Source organism: Ranitomeya imitator, chromosome 7 (genome assembly GCF_032444005.1).
Source record: "Ranitomeya imitator isolate aRanImi1 chromosome 7, aRanImi1.pri, whole genome shotgun sequence".
NCBI lineage: Eukaryota > Metazoa > Chordata > Amphibia > Anura > Dendrobatidae > Ranitomeya > Ranitomeya imitator.
Window position 1 is genome coordinate 5,230,846 of NC_091288.1, and position 19,521 is coordinate 5,250,366.

Consider the following 19,521-nt stretch of genomic DNA (forward strand, 5'->3'; position numbering starts at 1 on the left):
CATATGTGACTGATATCAGCCTCTTATAACGCTCCAGTACTGATATAACCCCAGACATTACACCATATGTGACTGATATCAGCCCCTCTTATAACGCTCCAGTACTGATATATCCCCCAGACATTATACCATATGTGACTGATATCAGCCTCTTATAACGCTCCAGTACTGATATAACCTCCAGATATTACATCATATGTGACTGATATCAGCCCCTCTTATAACGCTCCAGTACTGATATAACCCCCAGACATTACATCATATGTGACTGATATCAGCCCCTCTTATAACGCTCCAGTACTGATATAACCTCCAGACATTACACCATATGTGACTGATATCAGCCTCTTATAACGCTCCAGCACTGATATAACCCCAGACATTACACCGTGTGACTGATATCAGCCCCTCTTATAACGCTCCAGTACTGATATAACCCCCAGACATTACACCGTATGTGACTGATATCAGCCCCTCTTATAACGCTCCAGTACTGATATAACCTCCAGACATTACACCGTATGTGACTGATATCAGCCCCTCTTATAATGCTCCAGTACTGATATAACCTCCAGACATTACACCATATGTGACTGATATCAGCCCCTCTTATAACGCTCCAGTACTGATATAACCCCCAGACATTACACCATATGTGACTGATATCAGCCCCTCTTATAACGCTCTAGTACTGATATAACCCCAGACATTACATCATATGTGACTGATATCAGCCCCTCTTATAACGCTCCAGTACTGATATAACCCCCAGACATTACACCGTATGTGACTGATATCAGCCCCTCTTATAACGCTCCAGTACTGATATAACCCCCAGACATTACACCGTATGTGACTGATATCAGCCCCTCTTATAACGCTCCAGTACTGATATAACCTCCAGACATTACACCGTATGTGACTGATATCAGCCCCTCTTATAACGCTCCAGTACTGATATAACCCCCAGACATTACATCATATGTGACTGATATCAGCCCCTCTTATAATGCTCCAGTACTGATATAACCCCCAGACATTACACCATATGTGACTGATATCAGCCCCTCTTATAATGCTCCAGTACTGATATAACCCCCAGACATTACACCATATGTGACTGATATCAGCCCCTCTTATAACGCTCCAGTACTGATATAACCCCCAGACATTACACCATATGTGACTGATATCAGCCCCTCTTATAACGCTCCAGTACTGATATAACCCCCAGACATTACACCATATGTGACTGATATCAGCCCCTCTTATAACGCTCTAGTACTGATATAACCCCAGACATTACATCATATGTGACTGATATCAGCCCCTCTTATAATGCTCCAGTACTGATATAACCTCCAGACATTACACCATATGTGACTGATATCAGCCCCTCTTATAACGCTCCAGTACTGATATAACCCCCAGACATTACACCATATGTGACTGATATCAGCCCCTCTTATAACGCTCCAGTACTGATATAACCCCCAGACATTACACCATATGTGACTGATATCAGCCCCTCTTATAATGCTCCAGTACTGATATAACCCCCAGACATTACACCATATGTGACTGATATCAGCCTCTTATAACGCTCCAGTACTGATATAACCCCCAGACATTACACCATATGTGACTGATATCAGCCCCTCTTATAACGCTCCAGTACTGATATAACCCCCAGACATTACACCATATGTGACTGATATCAGCCCCTCTTATAACGCTCCAGTACTGATATAACCCCAGACATTACACCATATGTGACTGATATCAGCCCCTCTTATAACGCTCCAGTACTGATATAACCCCCAGACATTACACCATATGTGACTGATATCAGCCCCTCTTATAACGCTCCAGTACTGATATAACCCCCAGACATTACACCATATGTGACTGATATCAGCCCCTCTTATAATGCTCCAGTACTGATATAACCCCCAGACATTACACCATATGTGACTGATATCAGCCTCTTATAACGCTCCAGTACTGATATAACCCCCAGACATTACACCATATGTGACTGATATCAGCCCCTCTTATAACGCTCCAGTACTGATATAACCCCCAGACATTACACCATATGTGACTGATATCAGCCCCTCTTATAACGCTCCAGTACTGATATAACCCCAGACATTACACCATATGTGACTGATATCAGCCCCTCTTATAACGCTCCAGACTTTTACATGCTCCTGTAGTACTGCACAGGCTTTGGTAGTCTACAGAGCAGCAGCGCAGGTGGGAAAACGGAGCAGCAGAATGGCCATGTCTGTAATGTACAAATAACTGCTGCCAAGGCAGGGTGGGCCGAGCGTGGGTGCGGGGGCCCAGGAGGGGGGGCCGAGCGTGGGTGCGGGAGCCCAGGAGGGTGGGCCGAGCGTGGGTGCGGGGGCCCAGGAGGGGGGGCCGAGCGTGGGTGCGGGAGCCCAGGAGGGTGGGCCGAGCGTGGGTGTGGGAGCCCAGGAGGGTGGGCCGAGCGTGGGTGCTGGAGCCCAGGAGGGAGGCCGAGCGTGGGTGTGGGGGCCTAGGAGGGTGGGCCGAGCGTGGGCCCAGGATAGGAGATTGGATTGTGAGCTCTGGGGTCAGGGATGATGGGAGTAGTGATACACTGTGATGGGAGATTAGATTGTGAGGTCCGGGGTCGGGGATGATGGGAGTAGTGATACATTGTGTGATAGGAGATTAGATTGTGAGCTCCGGGGTCGGGGATGATGGGAGTAGTGATACACTGTGTGATAGGAGATTAGATTGTGAGCTCCGGGGTCGGGGATGATGGGAGTAGTGATACATTGTGTGATAGGAGATTAGATTGTGAGCTCTGGGGTCGGGGATGATGGGAGTAGTGATACATTGTGTGATAGGAGATTAGATTGTGAGCTCTGGGGTCGGGGATGATGGGAATAGTGATACGTTGTGTGATAGGAGATTAGATTGTGAGCTCTGGGGTCAGGGATGATGGGAGTAGTGATACACTGTGTGATTGGAGATTAGATTGTAAGCTCTGGGGTCGGGGATGATGGGAGTAGTGATACACTGTGTGATTGGAGATTAGATTGTGAGCTCCGGGGTCAGGGATGATGGGAGTAGTGATACACTGTGTGATAGGAGATTAGATTGTGAGCTCTGGGGTCAGGGATGATGGGAGTAGTGATACATTGTGTGATAGATTAGATTGTGAGCTCCGGGGTCAGGGATGATGGGAGTAGTGATACATTGTGTGATAGGAGATTAGATTGTGAGCTCCGGTGTCGGGGATGATGGGAGTAGTGATACACTGTGTGATAGGAGATTAGATTGTGAGCTCCGGGGTCGGGGATGATGGGAGTAGTGATACATTGTGTTATGGTGGGGTCGAGGATGAAGCTTGGTGTGATCTCTTGGATGATGGGGGTGATCGTTGTCTTGCAGGTCACGGTGAGTGTGACTGTGGAGAGTGTCGGTGTCACGCCGGTTACATTGGTGATAATTGTAACTGCAGCACGGAGACGGAGAGCTGTGTGTCCAGTGACGGCCGCATGTGCAGCGGGAAGGGCTCCTGTGTGTGCGGCCGCTGCCAGTGTGTGGAGCCGGGAGCTTTCGGGGAGACGTGTGAGAAGTGCCCGACCTGCCCTGACGCCTGTGGAGCCAAGAGGTGAGGCTGGGGGCCGGTACACGGTGGGGTCTCCGGTTGTTCCCTGCTGACTCCGGTCTCTCTTCCAGGGACTGCATCGAGTGTCGCCTCTACCAGAGCGGACGCCTCGCCGACAACCAGACCTGCCACAAGCTGTGCAAGGACGACATCCTCACCGTGGACTCGCTCAGTAAGTGATGACTCCAGAGACTACCTGTCACGGATCCCCACTCCGTGGTGTCACTAATTCGTCACGTGTCCGCTCTCAGCACGTGACTTGGGGTTGTGCCTGCAAGGGTTAATCTATCTCCCCACTCTCAGTCCAGCATTCAACCTCTGTCCTATGCTGTAATGGGAGCATAAATCACACACCGACCCAGGCCACACACCCGCTCATACACGCTGCCACCACTCACCGAATACACGGGCGATGAGTCCCAGAAATATTAGTACTAATAATGTCTACCACTCATAAGGCTCACACACCTTAGGCTATGGATTCATTAGAATATTCAAGGTTCAACTTGTTTTATACTTTAATACAAAAAGGTTCAGTGCTTACAGTAAAGAAAAAGGTACAAAAATATAATAAAAAGACATACAACTTATGCAAAACAGTATAAAATAAATAGGAGAAAACTTGCAGAAATCATCTAACTGGTAGTCTGCTTTCTGCTCCCTGAGGGGGGGTGAATATGGAGTTGGTGGAACACATCAGCTTCTCAGGCTGCCCTCACATGTGAACACGATTCTAGGTATACAGGTCTAATTTATAGCTTTGGTCTGGAGGTCAGATTTGTAGACCGGTCCCTCAGGTCAATATCATAATTGCTTGTTTTTGATTGGACCACGGCTGTGCTACCAATGAATATATTATTTTCTCTTGAGATCCTTTGTGTAAAAGTTCTCACAGAGATACTATCAGGCTGTAATTGACATCCCTCTTCCAAGAGCAAGGAGGTGTCATATGTTCCATTCTTGGATCCCAGCACGACCCCCTGGTGAGATTTGAAGACAGAAGTCTACTTGTCTCAGGAAAATACATATTAACACCTGGGTGAGAACTTGCAGCCTTCAGGACAGATGTTCCTAGTCACACAATACCTATACATAGGTCACTGTATGTGTGTGTATATATGCATATATGTATTTATATATGTGTCCGTCTATGTCTGTCTGCCTATCTATATTTCACCACACCACCGATTTACAGCGGAATACCACCTGTGGTGAAATATGAATGAAGAAAAAAAAAAAAAAAATTATATATATATATATATATATATATATATATATATATATATATATATATATATATATATATATATATAAAATTTAGTGATAATGTAACATCTGTCCTGAAGGCAAGTCGCACCTAGTTGTTAATAGGTACTTCCTTGGGAATAATAGAAATTCTGTCTCCAGATCTCACCAGGAGGTCTAGCTAGGGCCGAGAAGAAAAGCAACATTTGGCACCTTCTAGGTCTTGGAGGGGAGATACTAAATTGCGGCCTGAGGGAAGCTATCCCTGGGAACCATCTCACATGTGTCTCCAGAGGAAAATATATATTTATTAGTAGAGCGGTCGTGCCCAATCAAACAGGCAGCAATTATGATATTAACCTGGGAGGCCGGTCTAGAAACCTGACCTCAGACCAAAGTTATAAATTTAGGCTGCAGACAGAGAATTGTGTTCACATGGTGGGGCAGCCTGAGAAGCTGATGTGATCCAATTTACCCTCTTTCTTCCCTGAGGGAGCAGAAAGCAACTACCAGTTAGATGATTTCTGTAAGTATTTCTGTAAGTTTTCTCCTGTTTATTTTGACATTGTTTGCATATGTTGTATGTCTTTTTATCGTATTTTTATACCTTTTTCTTATTGTAAGCATTGAACTTTTTGCTATTAAAGTATAAAACTTTAACAAGTTGAACCTTGAATGTTCTAAAAGAATCCATAGCCAAAAGGGGTGTAAGACTTATGAGTGATAGACATATTTTTATTCGTATTATTGTTAGTCCCGGGACTCCTCGCCCGTGTATTCGGTGAGTGGTGGCAGCGTGTATGAGCGGGTGTGTGGCCTGGGTCGGTGTGTGATTTATGCTCCCATTACAGCATAGGACAGAGGTTGAATGCTGGACTGAGAGTGGGGAGATAGATTAACCCTTGCAGGCACAACCCCAAGTCACGTGTGAGAGTGGGCACGTGACGAATAAGTGACACCACGGAGCAGCGATCCGTGACAATTGGTGGCAGCGGTGGGATAGAATTATTTCTATTAGAGCATTAGTGCATGGTTTAAGCAATTATTCCCTGTACTAAAGAATTGGTATCCTTGCGAGGAGTGCACCAGTTCTTCGAGGTTCAACTCCATGCTTACTTAGACATACTTGCAAACAGTTTCCCCTCCCTGTTTTTCTTTTCTATTTTTTATTTGGCAAAGGCTGTTCATCGATATGGCAGCCCAGTACAAGAAGCAGAGCAAGGAAGCTCTGACCGACCTCTGTGAGCAGAGAGGAATAGAGACAGCCGACAGATCCAGGGAGCGGCTGATACACGCCTTGGTCGAGCAGGACCTAGAGCAAAGTGCTGGAACATCTGGGCAAGGAGAGAGCCCACCTCAGAGAGACCCAGCAATGCCAGCTCTTGCACAGGAGATGCCTGATGGAAATGTCAGCAATGCCAGTGCTGAGGAGGCTATGGACTGTACGTTGCAAATGGACTAACAACGGTTGGGAACAAGTGATCCCAATCTGCGCGTGCAGCTGATTCTACAGTACCGACAGGCTGCTGCTGCAGAATGCCGGGACCGGGCTGAGAGAGAGGCTGCAGAACGCTGGGGCAAATGAGAACTGTCAACCTGTCACTGTTGGCAATAAAGTCACCATTGGTCTCAGAGACACTGGGGCAGAGGTGACCCTGGTGCATCCAGCCATGATAACCCCTGCTGATATCATACCAGGAAAGACTATGTCTATAACCGGGATTGGAGGGGTCAGCCCTGCCGTGCCCATGGCCCGTGTGTACCTGGACTGGGGAGCAGGGAAGGGACTGAGAGAAGTGGGAGTATCAGAGGCCATTCCCACCAATGTGTTGCTAGGCATGGACCTGGGGAGGATGGTGTCCCACTATGTTCCTCTCTTGCAAGTAAATGATGCAGAGAAGGTGTAAGAAAGTGACCCACCTGAGATCCCGTGCGAGGAATTATGCGCGCGAATTATGTGGCAGCTGTGACCCGGAGTCAGGCTGCGGCTCAGACTCAGGCCCAGAGATTAGAGGATGAGTGTCAGGCAGAACTGCCAGGGCAGGAGGCCCATACTGTGGCCCCGGAGCCTCCATACATGGCAGACCCACCAAGGTCCCTGATAACAGACACTGAAAACTCAGCTTCAGACCAGGGCCTGGCAGTCACACTAGGCCAGGGCCTACAGGCTGACCGTCAGAGCTTCCAGGAGGCCCATACTGTGGTCCCGGAGCCTCCATACATGGCATACCCACCAAGGTCCCCGATAACAGACACTGAAGACTCCTCTTCAGACCAGGGCCTGGCAGTCACACTAGGCCAGGGCCTACAGGCTGACCGTCAGAGCTTCCAGGAGGCCCATACTGTGGCCCCGGAGCCTCCATACATGGCAGACCCACCAAGGTCCCTGATAACAGACACTGAAAACTCAGCTTCAGACCAGGGCCTGGCAGTCACACTAGGCCAGGGCCTACAGGCTGACCGTCAGAGCTTCCAGGAGGCCCATACTGTGGTCCCGGAGCCTCCATACATGGCAGACCCACCAAGGTCCCTGATAACAGACACTGAAGACTCCGCTTCAGACCAGGGCCTGGCAGACACACTAGGCCGGGGCCTACAGGCTGACCGTCAGAGCTTCCAGGAGGCCCATACTGTGGTCCCGGAGCCTCCATACATGGCAGACCCACCAAGGTCCCTGATAACAGACACTGAAGACTCCTCTTCAGACCTGGGCCTGGCAGTCACACTGGGCCGGGGCCTGCAGGCTGACCGTCAGAGCTTCCAGGAGGCCCTGCAGACAGATATCAGTCTGGAGGAGCTCAGATGTCTTGCAGACCGACCCCCTGCTGCTTCTGACAGTGAGAGTATACTGGGACCAGGGCAGACTGTATACAGAGACTATGCCCACGGATACTACAGAATCTTGGGACTATGAACGGCGGCTGATCGTCCCTTATCCGTTTAGGGAACAATTATTGAGAATTGCCCATGAAATTCCTCTGGCCGGACACCTTGGAATACAAAAGACTAAAGCTCGCCTGACACATAACTTCTATTGGCCCAAGATGGGGACAGATATTGCCAATTACTGCCGATCATGTATAGTTTGTCAGAGAGCTGGGAAGTCCGGGAATATACAGAAAGCTCCATTGATACCACTGCCTGTGATCGATGAGCCTTTCCAGCGAGTGGCTGTGGATATCATAGGGCCACTTGCAATCCCTAGCAGCTCTGGTAAAAAGTACATCCTCACAGTGGTGGACTATGCTACACGATACCCGGAAGCTGTGGCACTATCCTCCATCCGAGCAGACAAAGTGGCGGATGCTTTACTGACTGTGTTCTCTCGTGTGGGTTTCCCCAGGGAAATGTTGACCGATCAGGGAACCCAGTTCATGTCTGATCTGATGGAAAGCCTCTGTGAAAGAATACAAGTACAGCATTTTGTGGCCAGCGCCTATCATCCCCAAACCAACGGACTCTGCGAGCGTTTTAATGGAACATTAAAGCAAATGCTGAATATGCTGGTGGAGACTGAAGGGAGAGACTGGGAGCGGTACCTCCCCATCTGTTGTTTGCGTACAGAGAGGTACCCCAGGCGTCTACTGGATTCTCCCCCTTTGAACTGGTCTATGGGAGGAGGGTCAGGGGGCCACTTGATCTGATTAAGGACTGTTGGGAGGACGACCCCAGAACTACTGAAATCTCAGTGGTTGAATATGTACTGCGGCTCAGAGAGAGAATGCAAAAACTGAGCAACCTGGCCCATGAGAACGTGACCCAGGCCCAAACCAACCAGAAGATCTGGTGGGACCGTAATGCCAGACTAAGGGCCTACGAGGAGGGGCAGAAGGTTTGGGTGTTGGTCCCTATGTTACAGAATAAATTGCAGGCCGCATGGGAGGGACCATACACTGTACACAAGCGGCTGAATGATGTTAATTATGTGGTGACCCTAGATGAGCGAGCAAAGCGTCAGAAAGTGTTTAATGTGAATATGCTGAAGGCTCATCATGGCAGGGAGGCCTGTGTCTTACCTGTCTGTAGCCGGCCTGAAGAGGGGGAGGCTGATCTGTTATTAGATGTGGGGGCCGGGACTCGGTACATGGAGTCCCTGGAGTCAGCAGAGTTTAACCCTGAGCTGTCCCACAGTCAGAGGTCTGAGCTGATGGGGGCGCTCAGCGAGTTCACCGAAGTCTTCACAGGGGAGCCTGGGAGGACACACTTAGCAGTTCACCATGTGGACACTGGTACTAATCCCCCAGTACGGCAGTCTGCACACCGTGTGTCAGCAGAGGTGAAGGCACACACGAGGGAACAGGTAGAGGAGATGCTGAAACTCAAGGTGATACAAAAATCCCAGAGTGCCTGGGCCTCGCCTGTGGTTCTTGTCCCAAAAAAGGACCGTACTACCCGGTTCTGTGTAGACTACAGGAAATTAAATGTACTGACTACATGTGAGGTCTACCCCATGCCGAGGATAGATGAGCTGTTAGAGCAGCTAGCTAAAGCATCGTACCTCACCATCATGGACCTGAGTAGGGGATACTGGCAGATACCCCTGACCAGAGAAGCTCAGGAGAGGTCTGCCTTTATAACGCCATTCGGGCTGTTTGAGTTTCTGGTGATGCCCTTTGGTATGAAGAATGCCCCTGCCACCTTCCAGAGGTTGGTCAATCACTTATTGGAAGGGTGGGATGGTTTTGCCATCGCTTATCTTGATGATATCGCCATCTTTAGTGATTCTTGGGAGGAACACCTCGTACATCTTTCGCAGGTGTTGCAAAAGCTTAAAACTGCAGGTCTTACTGTTAAGCCAGGGAAGTGTCAGGTAGCCATGTGGGAAGTACAATTGCGAGTAAGGAAGGAGACGGCAGCACTCACCGATCTTCAGTGCAGGTAAAACTTTATTGCAGTAAAATCTTCTCGGCTCGGGGGAGCATATACAGCAGAGTGTACAGGTCAAATGACGGCCGTTTCGCGCTGCTCAGTTATACCCACATGGTGATGGGATGAGTGCTCAGTCAGTAAGCAGATGGTGATGGGAGGAGTGCTCAGTCAGTAAGCAGATGGTGACGGGAGGAGTGCTCAGTCAGTAAGCGAACATAGAGTGCAACCTTTTTTGTATTTTGTGTATAGAGGTACCGTCTCCTGGTATGCACCTATTCACACTAGTTTGGATGTGCCAGTGGTTTTTCTGCAATTTCTATGTTAGCTTACTGACTGAGCACTCCTCCCGTCACCATGTGGTTTTTAATTACATCTAATCACACTTGGTTCCGGCCAGCCCATATGTAGGTTTTGCTGACAGAGGTGTCCATATTCACCCAGGCATACAGACATTGGCCTTAGGGAAGGGTTCACATTTGGACAGGGAGGTCAGGTACCCATCAGTTTAATGAGACCACCTTGACGATGGTTGATGGGCTCACACTATTTGATCAAATTTTGTGCAAAGCGTCTCTCAAATATTTTCCTAATGTTCAAAAGCCATTTTGCTATTCATATTTCATGTATTTCATATTAGACATGCTTTAGCACGATAGAGTGCAACCTTTTTTGTATTCAGTATTGGCGCTCAGTCGGGGGGACAAACCAGCAATGATCTGGCCGCTCACAAGGTGAAATCTATCGAGTTCTTTCCCGGTTCAGGATGTGTGGCCCCCGCCCCGCGCTGATTTACCCCCCACACTCCATGGACGTCTCTGTTCTGCCGGGGTTTCCAGCACTTGTTGAAGTCGTGTCTGCCCTGTTGGGGTGTGAGCGGTGGTGTCTGCACTCTGAGGGTCTCTGCAGTGGCTGTCACTGTGGCGGGTGCAGCGCTCGCTTGTGGCAGAGTTTTGTTTTCAGCTTCTGGCTCTGACCTAATGGACTCCATATGTCCGGCCATGACTCTGCTGGAATGTGCGGGGTCTGGGCCCATCCGCTCCTCCCCCGGCCTGGAATCTGCGGAGCTGTCAGTGCCGGAATTCAGCCGGATGTTTTCTGTTTTGTGCAAAACTGTAAAGATCAGCAAATCTGTAACATTATGGTGGACACCATAGCCCAGCGGAGGACAGCGGGCGCCAGAGGACAGTACACACCATAGCCCAGCGGCAGGCGCCAGAGGACAGTGGACACCATAGCCCAGCGGAGGACGGCGGGCACCAGAGGACAGTGCACACCATAGCCCAGCGGAGGACGGCGGGCGCGACAGGACAGTGGACACCATAGCCCAGCGGAGGACGGCGGGCGCCACAGGACAGTTGATACCATAGCCCAGCGGGGGACAGCATGCGCCAGAAGACAGTGGATGCCATAGCCCAGTGGGGGACGGTGGGTGCCAGAGGACAGTAGATACCATAGCCCAGCGGAGGACGGCGGGCGCGACAGGACAGTGGACACCATAGCCCAGCGGAGGACGGCGGGCGCCACAGGACAGTGGATACCATAGCCCAGCGGGGGACGGCATGCGCCAGAAGACAGTGGATGCCATAGCCCAGTGGGGGACGGTGGGTGCCAGAGGACAGTGGATACCATAGCCCAGCAGGGGATGCCGGGCGCCAGAGGACAGTGGATACCATAGCCCAGCGGAGGTCGACGGGCGCAGAGGACAGTGGATACCATAGCCCAGCGGAGGTCGACGGGCGCCAGAGGACAGTGCACACCATAGCCCAGTGGGGGATGGCGGGCGCCAGAGGACAGTGCACACCATAGCCCAGTGGGGGATGGCGGGCGCCAGAGGACAGTGGATACCGTAGCCCAGCGGGGGACAATTGCCAGAGTGCGTTGGATTCATTAATTGTGGTCAATCAGTTCCTAGGACGAGGTGTCTGGTGGTCCAGCTCCATCAGCGTCAAGCCCCCAAGAGTCCTCCATCTTGTCACCGCGGCTCCAGTCTGGGGGTCTCCATTTACATTTTGCTCAATGTTTTTCAGGTGCTGAAAACCCGGAGGCCGTTCTGTGCGTCTACAAGACGGAGGCTGAATGTGTGATGAGGTTCACGTACGCCGAGGACCCGAGTGGGAAATCTGTCCTGACTGCTCTGAAGGAGCCAGGTGCGTGGTCATTTGTAAGAAAAAGCACACGCGAGAGGAGCCGGGGGATACGCATATCCCCCCGCTGTCACCAATCTGTAATGGAGCTTACACAGTCACAGTTCTCTGGCGCCCCCTTACCCTCAGGTCAGTCAGGGAACTTCACCCAGGATAAGTAGTCGCCGGAGAGGCTGCCCTGTCATGTACTGGTTATCAGGGCATTCTGCATTGAGGGTGGTATGTGTGTGTGTGTGTGTGTGTATATGTATGTATGTGTATGTGTGTGTGTGTGTATGTATGTATGTATATGTATGTGTATATCTCCGGTCCATCACTGCCAGGATCCCCCAATAACACCAAGACGGTACGCTGCCACCAATTCCTTATTAGATATCAGCCTGGTCCGTTTACAAGCTTATAGCCGGTCAGAAACCAACCCCAGGTAGCGTGTAAGTACTAGCCGGACTCATGGACATGCAAAATCGGGTTTCAAGATAAGAGCGGCCCAAAATTAATTGAAATTTTAATTGCTGAAAGGAACACTAGATATTCCAATTGCATACAAAATATTATACATATATTACAGCCAGAGGTGCAGATAAAGGGAGGGTACAGGTTGGGGATAGCAGTTAGCTGTATGAGTCATGTTATCGGTCCTTGTAGCCTGCGGATCCAGGGAAGCGCCGAGTCCACAGGTGCATCCTTAGTTTCTGGTCCGTCTCCACGCGTGACGTGACGCGGCTTCTGTAGCAGAACAATGACACTGGCTAAAGGTATGTAGCTGCTTTTAACCCCTAGCTTGCCCCCTCCCATATTTGCCACCGCCCCTCTGGGTATGGACTGAAATCTCCTCACCTGACCTCCTAGCTGAAATAATTCCCAATATCTAGGATGGGTCATAACTTCCTAGTGGGTCGTGCAAACGGGACGACAGACGCCTCAACGGGTTCGTTGGGGCTGAACTGATATGGAGAATCCAACTGTCACGGTTCACGGGGAGGATACCTTTATTATCCCTGCCGCTCACACCAATTTGTCATGAACCGGGGTTGTTTGGTTGCCCCTGGTTCTTTCTGAAGGGGATTTATCTATATCCCAGTTCCTCAGGTCAGTCAGGGTACTGCACCTAGGTTAATTAGTTGCCCGAAAGGCTGCCTTGCTTTGTACTGGCTAATGGGCACACTGCAGTAAGGGCGATAGAACTTCTCCCACTCAGGCGGGAACAATAATTATCAACGCCGCCTGTCGCTACAGTCTCCAAAACGCACAAGACAAATCTTCTTCCATAGTAACAGGTCCGGAGCTAACCCAAATTAGTAGCGTAATTCACTTCAGAGGACGTGACAGTTCGTTATAGAGCAAGGAGAGAAAGCTAGTCATTTTATATATTTTACAACATAAAAAGGTAGGCGGTGTTTACAGAAAGGTAAAAATATATTATAAAAGTAGACAAGTCGTATGTACAGTACAATTACAAATAAAATGGGATTAAAGTTGAGAAAACACTTACATTTTGTTCATATCATTTCATCTCATGGCAGACCATGTGCTGTGGGGGATGGGCATATATCCCAGTGCATCTCAGATGTGACTCAGCTCATTCCTTGGACAAAAGACATGTGAAGACTGCTGCTTCACTCACTTGTTTCCCAGCCTAAAACCGAGGCACTCCCCCCTGTGGTGACCTCACTCAGAGGCTGAATCCTCCCCTTTTTTTAGAGTTATGACAAACCATTTTTATACATAGCTCGCTGTATGAACCTCGTATACAAATGACAAAATGCTTAGGAGGGTGCACCACATCGGAGGGATTTTTTTTTAAAGTTTTAACGGTGTAGTTACATGACCTGCTTACTGAGAAACCCACTCCTTTCACTCATTGGGTTTAGCTCCTAGCGATTTCAGTGAGCTATAGATCTCTCAGTGGACATACAGAATATATAATCCTTATATCTCTAGCCCTGATCGGTGCCATTATACATAAATGTAAAAGAACAGAGTCCCATGCAGTTTCTGTACCAGTTTTGGCTGGTATTAGGTGGGAAGGAGGAATGAGTAATTTAAAGGGACACTGTCACCTGAATTTGGAGGGAACAATCTTCAGCCACGGAGGCGGGGTTTTTGTGTTTTTGATTCACCCTTTCCTTACCCGCTGGCTGCAGTATTGGATTGAAGTTCATTCTCTGTCCTCCATAGTACACGCCTGCGCAAGGCAAGATTGCTTTGTGCAGGCGTGTACTACGGAGGACAGAGAATGAACTTCAATCCAATATTGCAGCCAGCATGCAGCCAGCGGGTAAGGAAAGGGTGAATCAAAAACACAAAAACCCCGCCTCCGTGGCTGAAGATTGTTCCCTCCAAATTCAGGTGACAGTGTCCCTTTAAGGACCCGCTTTGCCAGCACCAAGCCATATAAATTCCTGAGGGGGGGGGGGGGGAAGGGGTATAGGATTACACACGGGCAGAGTGAGAAAAGGGGGTTCAGAAAGGCCCACGGTGTGTCAGAAAAGCCATGGATCTGTTGGGTATATACTCCAAACATGGCATATTCATATTATCGTGACACCAACCTTGGGTTGACTAAGAGGCTCTGGAGAGCCAGTCTTGATAGCTCAGTATCTGGGACAGCTAGAGGAAGCTGAGGCGCAGGGGTGCGTGCAGGGGGCTCCCAGGGTTCTGGTGGTATATCGGACATAACCCTGAGATGCACGGTGCTCTCATAATTCATCTCTAGGTGTCACTTGGTCTATAGTTTTCCCATGAAGTAGGCAGACTTGCACAAAAGACAGCAGGGGTCCCAGCTCTGCTCCTCCTCGCCTCTATTAACATGTGGCCTCTAATTCTCTGGCTATTTGGTAAAGTCCTGTTCTTTTGGGGATTTGTGTACTTTCGCGAAGGCTGGGGGCCACATTTGAGGAGTGGAGGGAGATCTAATGAGCTATGGGTCCTGAATTCATAAAAATGGAGTCTCCCTCATCCCTCACATCCTTTTTTGGAAAAAATGTGGTCAATTTACGGAGCACTGTGGCTATAGAGCATGCTGCAGTAGATTAGTGGTGAACAAACCTTTTATTAAACCACTACGCGTTTCGGCAACAGACCACTACCATCATCAGGTGGATTTTCAAAGAAGGAAGGTAGCAGTCCGCTGCTAAGGCGCAGAATGGGAATAGGACTCACCCGGTCCCCAGGCGACGACACGGACAATGCTCCTGCCGGCCGAGGATATGTGTGCCGCAATTCTGCCTTGCCTGCCCCATTCTGCATCTCTGCTGAACCCCTCCCTTGCCCTCTTCCCGCCTACGCAACATGCGCACCCCTCGTCTCTATGCTCCGGCCCACCCCTTGTCTCTTTATGCCTCGGCCCACCCCTCGTCTCTATGCTCCGGCCCACCCCTTGTCTCTTTATGCCTCGGCCCACCCCTCGTCTCTTTATGCCTCGGCCCACCCCTCGTCTCTTTATGCCTCGGCCCACCCCTCGTCTCTATGCTCCGGCCCACCCCTCGTCTCTTTATGCCTCGGCCCACCCCTCGTCTCTTTATGCCTCGGCCCACCCCTCGTCTCTTTATGCCTCGGCCCACCCCTCGTCTCTTTATGCCTCGGCCCACCCCTCGTCTCTATGCTCTGGCCCACCCCTCGTCTCTATGCTCCGGCCCACCCCTTGTCTCTTTATGCCTCGGCCCACCCCTCGTCTCTTTATGCCTCGGCCCACCCCTCGTCTCTTTATGCCTCGGCCCACCCCTCGTCTCTTTATGCCTCGGCCCACCCCTCGTCTCTTTATGCCTCGGCCCACCCCTCGTCTCTTTATGCCTCGGCCCACCCCTCGTCTCTTTATGCCTCGGCCCACCCCTCGTCTCTTTATGCTCCGGCCCACCCCTCGTCTCTTTATGCCTCGGCCCACCCTTCGTCTCTTTATGCCTCGGCCCACCCCTCGTCTCTATGCTCTGGCCCACCCCTCGTCTCTTTATGCTCCGGCCCACCCCTCGTCTCTTTATGCCTCGGCCCACCCCTCGTCTCTATGCTCTGGCCCACCCCTCGTCTCTTTATGCTCCGGCCCACCCCTCGTCTCTTTATGCCTCGGCCCACCCCTCGTCTCTATGCTCTGGCCCACCCCTCGTCTCTATGCTCTGGCCCACCCCTCGTCTCTATGCTCTGGCCCACCCCTCGTCTCTTTATGCCTCGGCCCACCCCTCGTCTCTTTATGCCTCGGCCCACCCCTCGTCTCTTTATGCCTCGGCCCACCCCTCGTCTCTTTATGCTCCGGCCCACCCCTCGTCTCTTTATGCCTCGGCCCACCCCTCGTCTCTATGCTCTGGCCCTCCCCTCGTCTCTATGCTCTGGCCCACCCCTCGTCTCTTTATGCCTCGGCCCACCCCTCGTCTCTTTATGCCTCGGCCCACCCCTCGTCTCTTTATGCCTCGGCCCACCCCTCGTCTCTTTATGCTCCGGCCCACCCCTCGTCTCTTTATGCCTCGGCCCACCCCTCGTCTCTTTATGCTCCGGCCCACCCCTCGTCTCTTTATGCTCCGGCCCACCCCTCGTCTCTTTATGCCTCGGCCAACCCCTCGTCTCTATATGCTCCGGCCCACCCCTCGTCTCTTTATGCCTCGGCCCACCCCTCGTCTCTTTATGCCTCGGCCCACCCCTCGTCTCTTTATGCTCCGGCCCACCCCTCGTCTCTTTATGCCTCGGCCCACCCCTCGTCTCTTTATGCTCCGGCCCACCCCTCGTCTCTTTATGCCTCGGCCCACCCCTCGTCTCTTTATGCCTCGGCCCACCCCTCGTCTCTTTATGCCTCGGCCCACCCCTCGTCTCTTTATGCCTCGGCCCACCCCTCGTCTCTATGCTCTGGCCCACCCCTCGTCTCTTTATGCCTCGGCCCACCCCTTGTCTCTTTATGCCTCGTCTCTTTATGCCTCGGCACACCCCTCATCTCTTTATGCCTCGGCCCACCCCTCGTCTCTTTATGCCCCGGCCCACCCCTCGTCTCTTTATGCTCCGGCCCACCTCTCGTCTCTTTATGCCTCGGCCCACCCCTCGTCTCTTTATGCCTCGGCACACCCCTCGTCTCTTTATGCCTCGGCCCACCCCTCGTCTCTTTATGCCTCGGCCCACCCCTCGTCTCTTTATGCCTCGGCCCACCCCTTGTCTCTATGCTCTGGCCCACCCCTCGTCTCTTTATGCCTCGGCCCACCCCTCGTCTCTTTATGCCTCGGCCCACCCCTCGTCTCTATGCTCTGGCCCACCCCTCGTCTCTTTATGCCTCGGCCCACCCCTCGTCTCTTTATGCCTCGGCCCACCCCTCGTCTCTTTATGCCTCGGCCCACGCCTCGTCTCTTTATGCCTCGGCCCACCCCTCGTCTCTATGCTCTGGCCCACCCCTCGTCTCTTTATGCCTCGGCCCACCCCTCGTCTCTTTATGCCCCGGCCCACCCCTCGTCTCTTTATGCCCCGGCCCACCCCTCGTCTCTTTATGCCTCGGCCCACCCCTCGTCTCTTTATGCCTCGGCCCACGCCTCGTCTCTTTATGCCTCGGCCCACGCCTCGTCTCTTTTGCTCTGACCCACCCTTATATACGGTTCTGTGCAGTCACCAGTAATGCTGCCTGTCTCCCCCCAGAGTGTGGCACTGCCCCGGATGCTCTCACCGTGCTGCTGGCCGTGGTGGGCAGTATATTATTGGTCGGGTTTGTTCTCCTGGCGGTCTGGAAACTTCTGGTCACCATCCACGATCGCCGCGAGTTTGCACAGTTTCAGAGTGAGCGATCCAGAGCCAAATATGAAATGGTGAGTGTGGGGGGCAGCGGGATGGGACCCTTTGTGCCACCATGTACTGCCGCAGTAACGAGTCTTCTCGCCCCAGGCCTCCAACCCGCTGTACCGCCAGCCGATCTCCAGCCACAGCGTAGAGGAGATGTACAGCATGATGGCGAAACCCTACAACGGCAGCAGCAACGGATTCAGAGCTGTGGATGACAAGGACTGAAGGGTGGCCGCGCCGTGGACCGGAAGTGGCCACCGTGGCTTATTTGCACATTTGTAGCCATCGGCCGGGTGCAGCTGATAATAGCGGCCATCACCTGGATCCGGCACTGAAAGCGTCCGAACGCAAACGGATCCGTGTCCTGACCGCGACATTAACCCACAATGTGCCACATGGATGACTAGAATCTCACACTAGGCCCTAGATCAGGATTAATTGGGGAGAAGACGCGCGGGATTCATGGATAACATTCTGCTGCTTGGGATCTGTGCTACCACCGCACCCGCGTCACATGGGGTCACAAGGACCTGTGGGCGGCAACGGGGTAAAGGCCCAAGACTGACAAACACTGCCCTCACCGGCAAGAAAGACGATGGGAGATGTGCTCCACTCGTGGAACATTTCCCCATGAGGATTCTGAGATCGGACGAATCTGCTACCGTCACCTCTGACCCTTCAGAGCTGCGCTCACTATTCTGCTGGTGCAGTCACTGTGTACATACAAAACTGATCCCGAGTTACATCCTGTATTATACCCCAGAGCTGCACTCACTATTCTGCTGGTGCAGTCACTGTGCACATACATTACTGATCCTGAGTTACATCCTGTATTATACTCCAGAGCTGCACTCACTATTCTGCTGGTGCAGTCACTGTGTACATACATTACTGATCCTGAGTTACATCCTGTATTATACCCCAGAGCTGCACTCACTATTCTGCTGGTGCAGTCACTGTGTACATACATTACATTACTGATCCTGAGTTACATCCTGTATTATACTCCAGAGCTGCACTCACTATTCTGCTGGTGCAGTCACTGTGTACATACATTACTGATTTTCTACTAAGTGCAGCTCTAGATTATAATGCAGGATGTAACTCAGGATCAGTAATGTAATGTATGTACTCAGTGAATGCACCAGCAGAATTCTGAGTGCAGCTCTGGAGTATAATACAGGATGTAACTCAGGATCAGTAATGTATGTACACAGTGACTGCACCAGCAGAATAGTGAGTGCAGCTCTGGAGTATAATACAGGAGGTAACTCAGGATCAGTAATGTAATGTATGTACACAGTGACTGCACCAGCAGAATAGTGAGTGCAGCTCTGGGGTATAATACAGGAGGTAACTCAGGATCAGTAATGTATGTACACAGTGACTACACCAGCAGAATAGTGAGTGCAGCGCTGGGGTATAATACAGGCGGTAACACAGGATCAGTAATGTAATGTATGTATACAGTGACTGCACCAGCAGAATAGTGAGCGCAGCTCTGGGGTATAATACAGGATGTAACACAGGATCAGTAATGTAATGTATGTACACAGTGACTGCCCCAGCAGAATAGTGAGTGCAGCTCTGGGGTATAATACAGGAGGTAACTCAGGATCAGTAATGTAATGTATGTACACAGTGACTGCACCAGCAGAATAGTGAGTGCAGCTCTGGGGTATAATACAGGATGTAACTCAGGATCAGTAATGTATGTACACAGTGACTGCACCAGCAGAATAGTGAGTGCAGCTCTGGGGTATGTTTTACATGGTTTTATCCTGGGTCAGAGGTGATGTGTGGTCCAGGGGGGCATTGGGAGCCTTTGGAAGATCCGTCCTTTCTCTCTTAGTATTTTTATAATAAATTCTT

At 51.1% G+C, this 19,521-nt stretch overlaps 1 protein-coding gene across 3 annotated transcripts in view; it reads left to right on the plus strand.

The window, feature by feature from the left end:
• Positions 1–18,469, plus strand: part of ITGB5 (integrin subunit beta 5) — a 63,030-nt gene extending 44,561 nt beyond the window's left edge. Inside the window, exons 11-15 of one of the 3 annotated variants that reach the window (XM_069732593.1) lie at positions 3,430–3,652; positions 3,721–3,821; positions 11,791–11,910; positions 17,509–17,675; positions 17,752–18,012. In XM_069732593.1, the coding sequence (XP_069588694.1) occupies positions 3,430–3,652; positions 3,721–3,821; positions 11,791–11,910; positions 17,509–17,675; positions 17,752–17,874 (734 nt within the window). In that variant the 3' untranslated portion in view covers positions 17,875–18,012. Of the gene's footprint in view, positions 1–3,429; positions 3,653–3,720; positions 3,822–11,790; positions 11,911–17,508; positions 17,676–17,751 lie in introns of all 3 variants that reach the window. The other 2 variants (XM_069732591.1, XM_069732592.1) reach the window with 2 other exon arrangements.
• Positions 18,470–19,521: the final 1,052 nt, after the last annotated feature.